General features: G+C 46.5%; 1 protein-coding gene across 5 annotated transcripts in view; it reads left to right on the top strand.

The window, feature by feature from the left end:
* NR6A1 (nuclear receptor subfamily 6 group A member 1) overlaps positions 1-14,351 on the top strand; it is an 83,424-nt gene extending 69,073 nt beyond the window's left edge. For 4 of the 5 annotated variants that reach the window (XM_080630634.1, XM_080630636.1, XM_080630635.1 and 1 more), the window contains exons 6-9: positions 307-561; positions 4,522-4,643; positions 6,760-6,912; positions 7,898-14,351. In XM_080630634.1, the coding sequence (XP_080486760.1) occupies positions 307-561; positions 4,522-4,643; positions 6,760-6,912; positions 7,898-7,986 (619 nt within the window). In that variant the 3' untranslated portion in view covers positions 7,987-14,351. The remainder of the gene's footprint in view (positions 1-306; positions 562-4,521; positions 4,644-6,759; positions 6,913-7,897) is intronic. The other variant, XM_080630637.1, reaches the window with a different exon arrangement.
* Positions 14,352-15,474: the final 1,123 nt, after the last annotated feature.

Raw genomic sequence — 15,474 nt, 5'->3', positions numbered from 1 at the left:
GGCAAAATACACATAGGTGGAAAAAAGCTGGGTATTCTGTTTGTTAGTGAGAGCCGCAGGGCTCTCTGAGGCTGGGTGCTGGTGGGGTGGGTGACCCCAGCGGTTGGGGTGGCTCCTCTCACAGCCCTCAGCCGGGCAGGATGGGTGCTGGCCATCACAGCTCCTCCAGCACCCTGGAAACTGGCATGTTGGGCACTTGGACATGAATTCCTGTGGGGTTTTGGCTCGCTTTTCAAGTGCCTGGTCGAATGATGTCATTCAATGTTTTTAATGGTTTTTATGCCTTCATATTAACTGTGCCTGCAGGTATAAAGTGACTCAGGCAGAGCTGTTTGCGTTGTTGTGTCGTCTGGCGGATGAATTGCTTTTCAGGCAGATTGCTTGGATCAAGAAGCTGCCGTTCTTCTGTGAACTCTCCATCAAGGACTATACCTGCCTGCTCAGCTCTACGTGGCAAGAGCTCATCCTGCTCTCCTCGCTGACAGTTTACAGCAAGCAGATCTTTGGTGACCTTGCAGATGTCACCTCCAAGTATTCTCCTTCTGATGATGAGCTGCACAGGTGAGATGTCAGGCTGAGTCTGTGGGTAAGGGAGTGAGATCTAGAGCTGAAGGGGATGGTGGCTGCCCTATGACCAGTTTGCCACCTCTCCCAGGACAGGTCACTTCACCTGCAGCTGTTTTCCTTTTCAGCTTTTTTCGGGAACAGATATTTCAGGCTTAGAAAATATGCCATGGTTAGTCAGTATTGAGTCAAAACTTCCTTCTGCAGGGGAAGGTACATGATGCTGTTTGAATTTCCTATAGCAATGCTGCTGTCCTCCAGCACAGCCCAATGAACTGCCTTTTTCATGAGGAGAGTAAAACTAACCAACACTTTGGGTAACCCTGAGATTCAGGACGGAAGGTCTTATTTAAAAACCCTTTGGACGTGTGGAAAGGTTGTTCTCAAAGCTGGCTGTCTGCATTATCAAAGTGTTCATTATTAATTGCTGTTTCTTTGTTTTGATTACATAAATTTAAAAGATGTTGCAACTTAGCTCTTGTTTTTTCCATAGTATTTACTATCTGATGCTCTGAGGAGCCTGCTTTTCATTTATCATTTTGGTCAGGGTGTTGGCTTTTGGTTTGGGTGGGCTTTTTGCAGTCTTGGTGCCAGAGAGATCCTCCTTCTGATAGCAGACTCACAATCTCACATTATTATAGCAGAATAGGTAGGGTTTATCGAAACTGCTGCCCACCCTGCACTCTGCCCTTGCTAGGTATGGTGATTTTGCACGAGTCACCAAGGGATGTGTCTGATGAGCAGAGATTTAAAATACTGCTGTGGTCCTCAGCCATCGCAGGATCTTAATGGTTCTTTGAGGTTCCTTTGTGCATCTGTTTCGACACCCAGAGGCGCTGGCTGGCTGAGACCATGGTGGAGGAGTGGAGAAGCCAGGAGCTGGACCCAGCTGCCTCATTTCCTGGGCCAGGTTCCCTCCCAGTGCTGTTCTGCCTGGCCATTCATCATGCATCTGGTGCTGCTCCTGTAAGGAACAGTAAGGGTCATAGAAAACCACAATAATACTTGTTCCTGCATTCAGCTGTCCTTTTGTTCCTGCTGTCCTGGTCAAAGCCTCAAAAGAGAAGTGTTTGTTTTCATTTTGGGTTTGTGATAAATACAAGCGAGAGTAAGACAACAAGACAAAGGAGGAATCCTCGCCCTTCAGAAACCAGCAATTCAGAGCTGGTCGCCTCGAAAGTCCTTCAGAGAAGATCTGTGCACATGGATGAAAATAGGTGTTCTCAGGAGTGGAATGTTTCTGCAGTCTCTTCTTCTGATTTAGCTTTTCAAGTGTCATTAATTGTCATTGTGACATAGGAAAATGCACACCAAAAAAGCTATTTAGTGGGAAGTTGCACAGGTGAGGGGTCTCAGGCTGTATGGCCCCTCCCAGTTGTCTTTATGGTAGTTCAGCCATAGCTTGACTGTCTGCAGGTGGCAGTGGGATAGTTCATGAGGATCAATCTTCTGTCCAGTAGCTTGTGGAGAAGCTGATCCCTTTGGATTTGGGAGGAGCTCTTTCAGAGAGGTGTCTGACTCATGGGCTTTCTCAAAGAGCCCCCATTTCTTCTGGCAGTAATGACTGCAAACAGAAGTTCAGTACATCTCACAGCTGGCTGAAGAAGTCTCACTGAGCTGCCATAGTCTGGTACTTTGGGGTTAATTCTTGTTCTTTCTTAGCAAAATGATGGGTGCAATGCTAACGCTTAGGTAAGTGACAATGAAAGAATAGGATGAGCTCCCCAGCCCCTGTGTTTTAATCACTGCTAACAACTGGCTAAATGTTCTGTTTGTCTGCTAGATCAAATGTTTTCTTTTATTGTGCTGTTTTTCTGGAGATGAATATGAAATGAATAGATTCCTGACCTCCCCCAGCACTCCTGATAGCGCTTCCCTTCCCCCTCCTCCCCAGCTGATCCCGATAACTCTCAGCCAGAAACTTGCCTGGTGTAAACTGCGAGGAGAAGTGTGTGGAGGAGTCAGTCCTCGAGAAGAAATAGGGCTGTGAAAAACAGAACAGCTTTGTTTGAAAGGGGGAGGAAAGTATGCACGGAAAAGTGAGACAGTTGAACTGCAGGAGTGAGAGAAGAGCTCTCCTGGATTTATGAAGTGATGAGTGGCTGGTAAAAATGTGCATGCTCTAAAAACAATTAAACCCAACACACAACTGAGTGGTCTTTGTGCTCATTAACTTCTTGAGCTTTGCAGTCTTGCACCTGCACGATTTTTAATGTCAACTTGAGAGCAAGAAAACTTGTACAACTTTAGATTAGCCGACAAGGCTTTCATCACTTACAATATTGCTTTCTTGAAGAAGTGACCTGCAGTTCAGACAGCTTGTTTTCACTTCTCTGGGGTCAAACTCCACCATGCATTTTACAAATAACTTTGAAGTAAACAAACACACATGCCAAAATAAGGTATTCTTCAGTGAAAAAGGTTCTATTTTTGCTCTATTCAAAGATGGCTTTCTGGTTGCGCTCGTATTCTTTGTGCTGTACAATGCCAGAGCGCAGCTGAAGCTTCCCTAAACACTTCTGTCCCACTTCTGAGCATTTTTGCAATATGTGGTGTCTTTGAAACCGGGGGTATTGCTGTGAGATGTGTTTCCAAGAGGCTGTTCTGGCTGTTGGCACGTGTGGGATGGTCCTGGAGCGTGTCTGTGGGCACCGGCAGCAATCTGATCCCTCCAGCTCCACTTACACCGTGGCTTTATCATGGTGCACACATGGGGCATCACTCCTGAAGAAGCAGCCTGGCACCCCTGTCAGCAGGAGGATCTCATTCTGCACCTGCAAAACCTCCATCATGCAATTTCCCAGGAGCTTTTGGAAAGATCTGCATCCCCTGTGCATCAGTGCACGCTCTCCTGCCCATCTCTCACTGGCTTCCCTTGGCGAGTGTGCACATTGAGGAGAAACAACAGCTTGTTTTCATCAAATGGCGCAGAATCAGAAATGAATGTAGCTCTACCTGCTGAGATACTCCAGGGCTGGTACGGATTGGGGATCTAGATCCCAGCGGAGGATCCCTGACAGTGACACTAGCAGCAGTGCTTTCCTGTTTGCATCTTGATGCACATGAATTAAGTGCAATGAATCCTGTTTGAGAGGGAAAGTTTAGAAAGAAGCAGCACACGTTCCTTAGACTTAGCACAATTCAACCTTAGGCCATCCCCTGCAGTTCCACTTCTTTTAACACTGGTTATTTGTGGTTTCATGTATATTTGTACTTGTGAGAAGGATCCCAGCCTTCCTGCAATATGTCTCACCCCAGAAGCTCTCAGCTGAGGAAGATGAACAAACCATAATGAACAGGCTTTGTGGAAGCACGGGATCTCTGTGAGTCACTCCTGGGAATTTTCAGGAGGTGAGCTTCCTCACCTGTCAGATAAATGAAGTGTGTGCCACTTGTTGCACATGGGCCAGTGTAATTCCTCAGTGTTAAAACAAGGCTATTTCCAGCAGCACTCTACAGATACAGGAAATTGTAGGCACTTTTCGTATTGGAAACAGACTTTGTTCTGGGAAGCAGTATCTGTGCATCGGGATCTGGGCTCTGTGTTCCTGCAGTGCTGTATCACCGGAGAAACCCTGAAAAGGCACAGTCCTCATTGAAATGTGGGGGAATACAAGCGTAGAGAGGCAAAGCAGTGTGCGTACAAGCACACAAGCAGTCTGTGCAGATTTCTGGCTCTATCAAACCTTTTCCTCTGTCAGAGCAGGCTGGTGATGAACTGAATCACCAAGAGCTGGTTTTTGCTAAAATATCAATAGCAGTCGTGTCTGTGAGAGTAATTTTCCTTCTTACTTCTACTTTAATAGTGGTGCCAGCAGATTTTGGGCAGTTTTCATGACAGATTTTGTTAAGTCTCCTTGAAGATGTTAAACTCTCTGAAGTTATTTTAATAAGCTTCTTGCCTTTATTGTATGGGTTCTGTCCTGTATACACTGATGTGTGATCTCTGTCCTCCAGATTCAGTGAAGAGGGGATGGAGGTGATGGAGCGGTTGATCTACCTCTTTCGCAAATTTAACCAGTTGAAGGTCAGCAATGAGGAGTATGCATGCATGAAAGCCATTAACTTCCTAAATCAAGGTGAGTCCATGAAGAGGAAGTATTGACCCCAACGGAGAAATTCTCTGAAACAGTCTGAGCAGTCTTTGCTTCCCTGATGAGCAATGAGAGGAAGGGATCTGAGATCAGTGAAGAGACTCGAGCTCTGAAACCTCTGTGTGCCATTATGTAGGCCATATGCATGCAGAGCAGGATACTTGGGTATCCACCTGAAGAAATCCTGGAAGTGAATGAATTCATTTGCTTAGACAATTTTTATTGCCTTTAAATACAGGGACCAAGCACAATAAGTGTGTCATTTTACATATGTACCAAGAGTGCCAATACCAGAATAAGAACAGAGCAGGGACACTGGTGAAACCTTTCTGGGTAAGGTTTGGGTGACTTACCAGCTGCTAACAGACTTTTCATCTAAAAGTGTTACTGCTTTACATAACTGTTTAGCCATTAACTGAAGGATATTTTAAAGCTAGTTAATTGGCATCACTTTCTTTTCCTGAAGTAAATGTTGGCTGTTTGCATAACAAGCTTTCAAAGATTCCCAACTAGAAAATGTATTTGTTCCGAGCTTTTCTGGCTATTTAAAATGCTTACCTTCAGGATATATACTTAGGTCACCTAGCTGCCTTCCTGCTTTTGAGATGCGATACCTAATGCTAACTCTTCATAGGGAGAAGTAATCACAAATGAAGTATTTAGGTGCAGGCAATGAATTCAGCCTAACAGACTGTTGATTAACCGGGTATTAAAGCTGGCAGTCCAGGCTGCTGCAAGACTCTGGACATATCAAAATCCATGCAGAGTAATTCTTCAACATGTGAGAAGATCCCAGTCGTTGCCTAACAACTGTAGAGGGCTGGAATAGTTCAGAATAGATTGTGTTTGTTCTTCAGAAGTGCATATCCCTGTCTCCACTCTTGCACATTGTCTCAATCCACTGCTTGCTGATCGTTTGTTGTGGCCCAGTGTCAACATTTCTTCGTGTTGTAAAAGAAGAGAACTGTGAGAGGCAAAGCTCAGCGGATGGCGTTGAGCTGTGATTTTGGAAATAAATGTCCCCAAAGTCTGTTGTAGTGTGAAAGATAGTTGCAGTCGGTAAAAATGGGCTGCAGGCTCTTTCCTCCCCCACTCATTTCCAGCAGGAGATAGTGCTGACGCTTCAATCTGTGCCGGGCTGAGGTTCCGGTTTGCTTCCCTGGGCAGTTTCCTGACACTGGATAATACACTTCTCGAGCTGTCTCCATTGTTTTCCAAAATGTATTTTCATTAACTTCCTGTCTTCTTTTATTTTTAGTTGAAGTTTGCAATTTTTTATGTGAAATACCTGAGAATTATTTTTAAAAGTCAGCTTTTGGGCAGGAGATAAATGCCTCTTCCCTCAGATGGTCTTACAATACGAGTCTGTACCAAGGGGCTGCAGCTTCCTTGCTCCACAGCACTGGATCTTTCCCAGGACTCCCAGCAGTGTGCCAATACTGTTGATCACACTGAAGGGTGGCAATTGTACTTCCTGCCAGTTTGATAGCTTGAAATGCCCATTTTTCCTCTGTGTATGTTGCCTGCCATTGGCAAAGCTAAATTTAAAAACAAGAAGTTGACAAGTTTATAAAGCTCATATGACATAATTCATAAACAGATGGGGAGAAATATGATGATACCTTGAATTATAGAGTTGAGTGCTTTCCTCAGCCAGGATGATATAGCTAAAATCAACATGTTTCTGTCTGAGAAAGTATTACGCTGAATCTGCTGTGAGGACTAAACCTTGACATACAGCTGCTTTACACCAGGCAGATGGGGATTTAAGGTTGCTGGAGCTGTTATCTCCAAATGCGTTTGCTGAGCTCTGCAGATGAGCAGCTTAAAACAGTAGCTGTTCTCATCCTAGCCCTCTGTGGAAGGAAATCCTGTACCCAGACATATGTGTAAAGATGCATACGTGATGCAGGCACGCCAGGAGGGGAGATGGGAATTTGGTAGTTGCCTAACTGGGCAGTCTCTGAAGCAGGGACACAGCTTAGAGTTACAGAAAGCAGTCTGTCTTTCCTGAAGAAATGGCAATAAGTGCAAGGCTGCTGCTCTTCTAGGATGTTTTTGTCATGTTTTCATTCATTGCTTTAATTGTATTCCCTTTCAGACATCAGGGGTTTGACCAATGCATCCCAACTGGAGCAGCTGAATAAGCGGTACTGGTATGTTTGCCAGGACTTCACAGAGTACAAATATCCACACCAGCCAAACCGTTTTCCAGATTTAATGATGTGTTTGCCAGAGATACGATATATTGCAGGTAACTTTTTGAGCTCTTTTCCCATGGGATCATGTACAAGTTACAAAATTTGCTTCTTTTGAAAGAGAACAATTTATAACAGTGAAAATCTTGCCAACTTCGGAGGATGTGTATGTAGGACCTTCTTCTATCAAACTCCTCGCCCACCTTTAAGCCCATCCCCATCACCCCTAGCTCACCCAGCCAGACTGGCTCTTTGCAAGCTGTCCTTGTAATGCTGGCAGATGCAGTGTTACATCCTGCTCCAAGAAGACATGCCTTGCTCTAACCTGCTGCCCTTTAAGTACCGTGGGGGGTTCTCCTTTTATTTTCTTCCTTTCAATCCCAACTCAGAGACATTTTGCCTTAAAAGGGTGCAATTCTGATTTGAGTAGTAATAAGAAACAGAGAGCCCTGAAATGGTGCTTAATTATGGAGCAGATGGTAGAGAGAGCAGCGGGCAGACCCGCAGTGTAACCCCTAGGTTTCAGCTCATCTGGACCTCTGAAATCCGCAGGTGAACTTTCAAATGCAGTTGTATCACTAATTAGGTCTACAAGGTCTGGTGTTACTAAAACATTGTTTGTTCCTGAATGTTATGGCAAAGGGAGATACTTGGCTCCCTGTGTCAAGGCTCTGTGTGTTTCATCCTACTCTGTCGTAATGAACAAGATAATAATCACAGAGTAGCTCTCATAATTTACTCATTGAGATCAACAAGGGAGTTTGAGGAGAGACGGGATTTAGTCTTTCCCAGTTTCTATAAATACTGCTCCATTGTGGAGAAATCATTTTGATCTGACTTTGACCATTTATTTTGCTTTCTATTCAGTAAATAATAAATCCTGTTGTGTCCAAATGAATATCAAATGTCTAATGTTAGCGGTAGGATGATTAACTGTTTCTCTGAGAGGTTCAAGGTAAAACCATTGCTCGCCTTGCTGGCTTAGGTGTCTCTGAAATCTGATTCAGGAGTGACTGCTAATTCTGGTTTTTCTCTTACCAGGAAAAATGGTGAATGTTCCCCTGGAGCAGCTGCCTCTCCTGTTTAAGGCTGTTCTACATTCCTGCAAGACCAGTGTGAGCAAAGAGTGAGCCCAGCTCAGCCAGGCCAGTGCTTTATGCTTGTGCCTTGGGCAGGGAGCTGGCTCACCCCAGGAGAGGGGCAAACACGATCCAGGCAGGAGCTGGGGCAGTGGTGTCCCTGCTGTTGTAGCAAGAACCTTTTTTGTTTTTTTGTTTTGTTTTTTTGCTCTTTTTCCTATATATTTATTTCACGACAGAGTTGAATGTATGATCTTCAACACGATGCACATGGTTCTGTATGAATGCAGCAGATGCATTCTCCAGCGGTTTACAGAATGTGAAGATGTTTAATGTTACAGTGTTTGTTAGGGTTAGTTCTTTTGTATTTGGGGGCTCGGGACCAAGATGACTAAGACTACCTCAAGGAGAAGATGCTGTTTGTGCACTGCTCTTTCCATGATTTGTATCCAAAAGCGTTTGTCGTAGAGAGCAAATGGCCTCACTGCATCGACAGAGCTGTTAGTATCCCAGATGGACGATTTTGGTGAAGTGGGTGTTAGAGAAGTGCCAAGCTTTTTATCTTTAAATATAATAATAATTTTTAAAAGGCAGGAAGTGGAGAAGAAGGCAAAGTCTCTCTAGCCAGTTGGTTTCTTTTCCCCCTGGCAGTTTTCAGATGCAGGTTTAGTTCCTGCGGTTTCCCTGGATCCTGCCCCAGCGGGATCGTAATATTCCCAAGCTGCGAGGGGCTCAGTGCTCCTGTCCCCTCCTCGGAGCTGCAGGAGTGGGCTCTGCCCCAACCCCAGCCTAACCCACTGATCTCTCACTGTTGCTGCAGCACCTCTCCATTTGACTGAAACTGCATTGCTGCAGTGCATAGCAGGCTCCTGGCATTATACAAAGGTACTCTTATTGCTAGAGTAGCAAGTAATTTCTCATCACTTCCTTAACATCCATTTTAGGCTCACAAAAGCAGGAAAACACTACTTAGAGAAGAGGCAGGATTGCCCCTTTGAGTGTGTTCCTCCAGGATGGTATCTGACTACTCAGGAGGCTTCTGAATTGCAGCAATCCCAGTCTGTTTCTGGCAACAGTTAATGTACCCTGTGGTTCAGTGTGACCTGTGTAATGGGGCAAGGGACTCCAGTGTTCTCTGGCATGGCTTTCTCTGCTGGACTCAGGGAATGCATAATCCATACTCGTATCCTGCCAGGACTGTTTTGCTGCTTGTGGAATTCTTTCTACCAGGAAAATGCTATTAATGCAGTACTTGGTAAACTCTTCTGTCCTAGGTGTTGCAAGGCTTGCATTTTCCATCTCACAACCTCCACACCACTCCACTGCATGGAGAGCTGGGTTAATCACAACTGGTTAGCTGCTTGAGCAATTGCTAAGTGCTGTTGTTTTCTAAACTTGGGTATTCTCATGAGTAACATCAGAGCTTCCAGCTTGTGGTGGTGGTGGTGAGGTTGGATGAGACACCTTGTTCTCATCTCCTTCATTTAGAATTAACATTCAAAGACTCAGTCACTCTCCTAGGCAGCTGTGTTGCCCTGGCTGGATTTCCTTCCCTGTATCCTTAGATATGGATCTGATGTAGCAAAAGGGTTCATCAACAAATGTTTGAATGCTGTTTTAAAAACACTTTAGGAAACAACTTCTGTTTCTTCAGGGTAAGAGGGACTAGTTGCTACCTTTTTGTCTTGTGCTGATGAAGGCACAAAGTGAGTACTGCTCAGAGGTACTGAAGCTGCTGTGAGATGAATGTGATGGTGATTAGGAGGAAAAACCTCATTCACCAAAGTTGTCTTTCCTTCCCCTTCACCCAGTGGGTGCTCCCTCGGTTGCAGCCCAAGAGATGCTGTGACCCACTGGCTTGGCATATCTCTCCCATAGTCAGGAGCCGTGGTCTCACCCAGGACCCACGGCAGCAATCCCACTTGGGCATCTTCCAGCTTGATGGTTTCCCTTTCCTAAAAGTCCACTAGCTGCTCATTTTTCATGATTTAAATAGGATGTTACGGGTAAGCTGCTGGGCCCAGCAGCAGTTCAGTTTGACAGAGCTCCACCATCCAAAGGTGGTTCCGTGAATCTCATTTACTTTCTGACTGTCAAATGGGACGTGTGTGTATTTCTCAGGAAAGCCTTCTGCATACATACCTCAAGTGTAAATGGGAAGATGTTAGTATATCTGTTTGTAAGTTAGGAAGTGTTTCTCAGCTTTTAAGTTTAATTTCCAAATAGCTTGATATGATCTTTTTATTACGGGTTATCTTCTGGCTCACTGTTTTATACACTCAAGGAATCGTTACAATTGCATAGGAGTAATTCTATTCTGCAGTTATTGAATTATTATGATCTGTTGGTGAATAAGAGTTTGTTTTAATTAGTGTACATAAAAGCGGTCATCACATTGCCAAATATCCAACAACAATAATCTATTAGGTATTCTGTGTTTATCCAAAATGGACTCCCAAGACTAATGCTGTACCAACAACAAAAAACCCCTGAATTCATTCCTGATGATGAATGGACAAGAATGTTCTACTTTCTGTTGTATGAAGCAAATTTTACAAAGGTTGATTGGCAGCAGTATCCGTTACCAAATAACTCATTTGTTGTAGGGAGTAGAAAAGCCTTGCTATACTGACAAGTAAGGAAGAAGCTAAAGTACCAACCCAGAATCTAGCTCGCCGGACAGTCATTCTTAATATCTTCTGCACCAAGTCCTCTAATGACTTGTATTTTTTAAACAGGGTAAAGTGAATGTGTTGCATTGCAAACTCAGGTATTATGAGAAGGTAGGAATGTAGCTAGAGACGTAGAGACGTTAGGTCAGTCACTAGATGTATTTGTGAATTTGGTTTGAAGGACACCCTGGAAAGGTTGGAATTTTTGTTCCATTCTTCACGTAACATTCGCTTTACAGGGACTCATATTTTATTTGTGCTTAATGCTAGTAGGGAGAAGTTCATTATCTTTGGTATCTATCTGCTCTTGCTTATCTGACCTTCTGTCATGGAGGAATCAATCAACAATAATAGTCTTTGGTAGATTTTTCTGCCATGACAAGTCAATTTTTATCCCCGATTTGAAAGATAAATTGGCTGACTGACCCCCTCCTCTCCTTCACAGCATTTGTGCAGATGGAAGGCTGAAGAGTTACTTTTAATCCGAACGGAGATTTGGGACATAAATATGAAGAGCTCAGGCTCACGCATTCAGAGGGGCTCTGCTGAGGTGTCCTGGTTGCTGTTTTACAGGTTGGAACTGGTCACCCTGTGCAGAGAACAGAGCAGAAATTGCTGCAGCTCATGGGGCTGAGTCCCAGCGTGAGTGGCCAGTCCCTGGGACCTGAACAAAACCTTTTTGAAAGCAACTCTGTTTTCTTCCACTGCCTGCCTTTGGGTCAGGCTGCTGAGTCTTGACCCCAATGTGTGTGTCAGTAGTGAGCCCTTGTCCTCAGCATGCCTGGCCCCTCGAGAGGGCTGGGGAACAACCAGGGCGTTCAGAGATGCCAGGTACCTGAGGAGGGCAAAACCGGTGCAGCAGGAGGGAACTCTCCAGCCGTTTTGCATATGCATTAACTACTTTTTAATTGTTAATAATGCAGTGGTGCTCATCATTCCCATCTCCTGCCCGCTAGCCCGCGGAGCTGTGCAGAGCCACTGCGCGCTTTGAGCCAGTGTGGTGCAGCTCTGGATCCTTCTGTAACTCAAAGCCTGAGCTGTTGCTGTCTCCCATCACACAAAGACTAAAGAGAGAACACGGCATCTCCAGGGTGATCAGTGCAAAGCGGTCAGTCGCAGTGATAACTGCGGGAACACCCGTTTTCTTGGTGGTCTGGTGTTACTTGGACTGAGCCTATGCGAGTGAGCAGAGCTCCGGGCCTGCTCGCTCTGACACTGAGTTTGCAGGGCTGCTTTGCTCACAGGGCGAGCCCTGGGTGGTTGTGCCCTCACCCTGCAGTTGCCCATAAGGCTCAAGCTCACATCAGTGCCACTCGCTGCCCGTCCCTCCCTCTGCTGCACACATCAGATCTCCCCTTGTTCTTCAGGCCTCTGCACAGAACAGAACCACCTCAGGTGAAGGAGTTTTAGTCTTGTCCTTCAAACCAACCTTTTTTTAAAGAAACTTGAATTTCTTTTATCTTTACTACATTTTTTTAAAGGAAAAAAAAGGAAAAAAAAAAAGCTCTCCAGTGAATGTGCTATTTACCGTTCATTCTTCTTTCTTGGTTTTGATTTGAAGCTATGAAGCTTGGTGTCTGTGAAAATGTTGTTATTTCTCAGGATAATAAGCGGCAATCATCCCTGCCACATAAAGGCAGGAGAAAGGGGGAAACTTGGGGAACTAGTTTAAGTGTGAAGCTAATTTTTAAGTTGTAGATGATGTGTAAATCAAGGGTAATGCATGGGATGTCAGTATCAAGCTGTGGTGTTTCTCCGGGTTCACGGTGTGTTGTTTGCAATGCACAGAAGCTCAGGGATAAGTATTTAAAATGTGACCCAGAGAAACCCTGGTTTTGATGTTGCAGCAGTTGCTTCTTTCATGACTTGTTTGGAGGACCCAGTAAAAGCTGAATGAAGCCCCATAGAGAGATTTCAAGGGGAAAGCTTTTGCTTTGGCTTGTGGGAAGTTTGCCTACTGAAGGCTTAGGTGTGCTCTAATGTTTGAAGCATCCCGAAGGAGCACGTTGCCGTTTGACCTGTTGCAAAGGGATCTGCAGGGAGAGCAGGTTTTGGTAACCTCACACGTCTGCTAAAGGCACATCAGTTCCCAGGGCTAGGAGAGGTTTGTCTGTATTTCCACATCACCTCATCCTTCTGCCTTACGTGTTTGAGTGCTCATGGAAAAGGGGAAAATGGGAATTTCCCAGTATGTCCCTGGCAGCCAGTCGCAGTATTTCCTGCACTCAGTTTGTCGCTTAGGAATTACAGCATCTTAGTTTCCAGTCTCTACAGCTTTGTCATTAAGGATCAGTCAGGTTATGGACTGAAGAGTGACCCTGGTTCAGTTACAGCTGTGCCAGCACTGAGTGAGAGTCAGGAAAAGTTTGCAGGGCTGAAAACCACATTTGCAGCACTCTCAGTGGCCAGGACCTGCAGATCTGAGTTTCAGCCAGCCCTCCAAAGAGCTGGAGAGGCCAATCCAGGCGATGTCTTCCCCTTGAAAAAGATGAAATTGAAAAGAGCTCGTGCGCAGCTGACCTCTAACAAGTCTATGAAAGAAGCAACATGGTTCAGTGGAAGAAATGCCCCCAAGGGCAAAAAGAAACAGAAATTGAAACCAGATGACGATCAACCTTAACAAAGCCTTTTGTGATTCATTGTTTTCTTTCAATTTATAAAATGTCTTGTAATAGTTGATAACATTATTGACTCAATTTCCATAACTAAACTACCTCGTGTGACATCCTGTTTATCATCTCAAAGGGATTGTGTGAAAAACAAAATACTGCCAGTGTTTGAAGAACAGGGCGGTGATGGTGGAGTTTTGTTTCCCTTCCCATGGGTTGTGGCTTGGTTCCTGTTACTGCCACAGCATTTCAACCTGCGGGTGACGGTTTTGACTTGGACTCCCGGCCTCCGGGAAGGCGTTGGGCTGTGCACACCCTGCTCTCACCTGGCACTGATGTGCCATGGTGGTGACCACTGTAGCCACTGCCACAATGGGCCAGTGTTCACAGGGTGAGCAGTGTCCTATGGCTGTTTGTGACAGTGAGGCAGTGTCTGTGATGCTGCAGGGGAGGGCTGAGCTCCAGTGGAGCACAGCCCCTGCCTGCAGCCACAGGGCAGGACATGGCTTTTGCCGGTTTGGCTTTTGTTGGTGCCCATCAAGCCACTGTTCCAGCTCTGTCCCGGTGCAGACACAATGCAGAGGCTGCATTTGTCGCCTCGGGCCTTGCAGAGCCCTCGTGTATGTCCTGGGTGTCAGGGTGCTGCAGGAGGAAGTGGGTCCGGTTTGCTGCCATGTGCTTGTGTCAGCCCATTGCTGGTTTGCAGGATGTTTCCAAGATGGGTTGGTCCCGGTCTCGGGGTCCTTCCGCTGTTGTCCCAGGTGATGGTTTCTCCCAGTAAAACACTTCATTTTTCCCACAATCCCTTGTGTAAATCAGGGAAGCAGGATGTTGCCTCGGCATGACACACGGTGAACGTTGGCACGCTCAGAGCCGGGGCTGGGGCAGGAGACTCTGTCCGGCCACTGCCACCCTCACCCACAGCGCCCGAGGAGGAGCGGGCCCCGTGTGGCACCTCTCGGGAGCTGCCTCCCTGTCACTACACTATGACCAAATGAATGTCTCTGCTGGCACGTCTCGGGCGCGCCGTGGCACAGCCGGTCCCCTGGTGCGGTGGGACTGGTGCGGGTCCGTGTCAGCCCGACCTGCGCCTGCTCCGCTGCTCTGCTCTGTGACTTGACTACCTGTGGAAATGTGACCAATAAGTGTTGAACGCATGTGTAGCAAGTGTTAGCTGTATGAACTAATAAATGTGAATTGTTCTGCACTTGGTGTCTGCTCTTCGCTTGCAGCTTCCTTTTCGGCAGTGTTTTTCACTCGGTGGGGAGGCAACCTCAGGAGGATGGAGCCCAGAGCAGAACTGGGTGCTGCAGCGCTGCCGTGCCCTGCCTGCTGCCGTCTTGCCATGGAGCAGCCAGGGCTGGAAGCGTTTGTAGGTCTGGAACCCTGCTAAGAGTAGGGTTGGCTGCAGGAGGCTAAGTGGCAGGAGCAGATCCTTCTGCAGGGGGGATGAAAGGAGTGGGGGCAATGCAAAAAGTGAAGGTCTTCTGGGCCGGGCCCTGCCCTGCAACAGGCACCCAGTGGTCCCCTTCCCCTTCTCCCAGAGGAGAAGGCAGGAAGATGGGTTTTCTCCTTTAGATCACTGCAGCCCGAGGTGCCCACCATGGCACACAGGACACGGCCACGCCAGCGCTGTCACCTGGGATGACAGGGTGATCCTGTCTGTGGGATGGCCAGAAGATGCAGTGGTTCGGGTGGTCGCCATCACCGCAGGGTGCAGCAGCAGGAGACCGGTGCAGCAGCAACTGCTGCAGGCAGGAGGAATAATCGGAACAAGCAAACGCACCAGGAATCCTTGACCAGCATGTTCTGAAGAGAAACTGCAGAAACCATTTAGCAATCTCCCGTGTCACCAAGGTGGGTGCATGTTAAAAGACTAAGAAGCACTTTACATATTTACATTTCCATGTGTATTAGAGAGCACACGCGAAGGCCCACTCAGGGAGACGCGGCGCTGCCACAAAGGCGGCTCCAAGTGAGCAGCAGCCCCGCGCTCTGCGGCTCCCTCCCATGGGGTCTGCGCTGCTAAACCCATCAGAATGCAAATTCTTCCCTTTTAATGTGTAGGAGCTCTTGTGCTCAAGTGTTTAAGGTTCCCCCCCCCCCTTATTTTAATCATGGGAGACTCTATAGCAAAGAAATGGCAGTTCAGCATCTGCCTCCTGGCACGGGTGCAGCCCTGTGAAGCTGAAGGATTTTGTCCCTGACAGAGCTTCTGGGTTGGAACATGGAGCTGCTGAATTGTAATAAGCAGTTCC

This window comes from Psittacula echo (assembly GCF_963264785.1).
Source record: "Psittacula echo genome assembly, chromosome: 16".
NCBI classification, from domain to species: domain Eukaryota; kingdom Metazoa; phylum Chordata; class Aves; order Psittaciformes; family Psittacidae; genus Psittacula; species Psittacula echo.
This window is presented reverse-complemented; position numbering and strand designations above follow the sequence as displayed.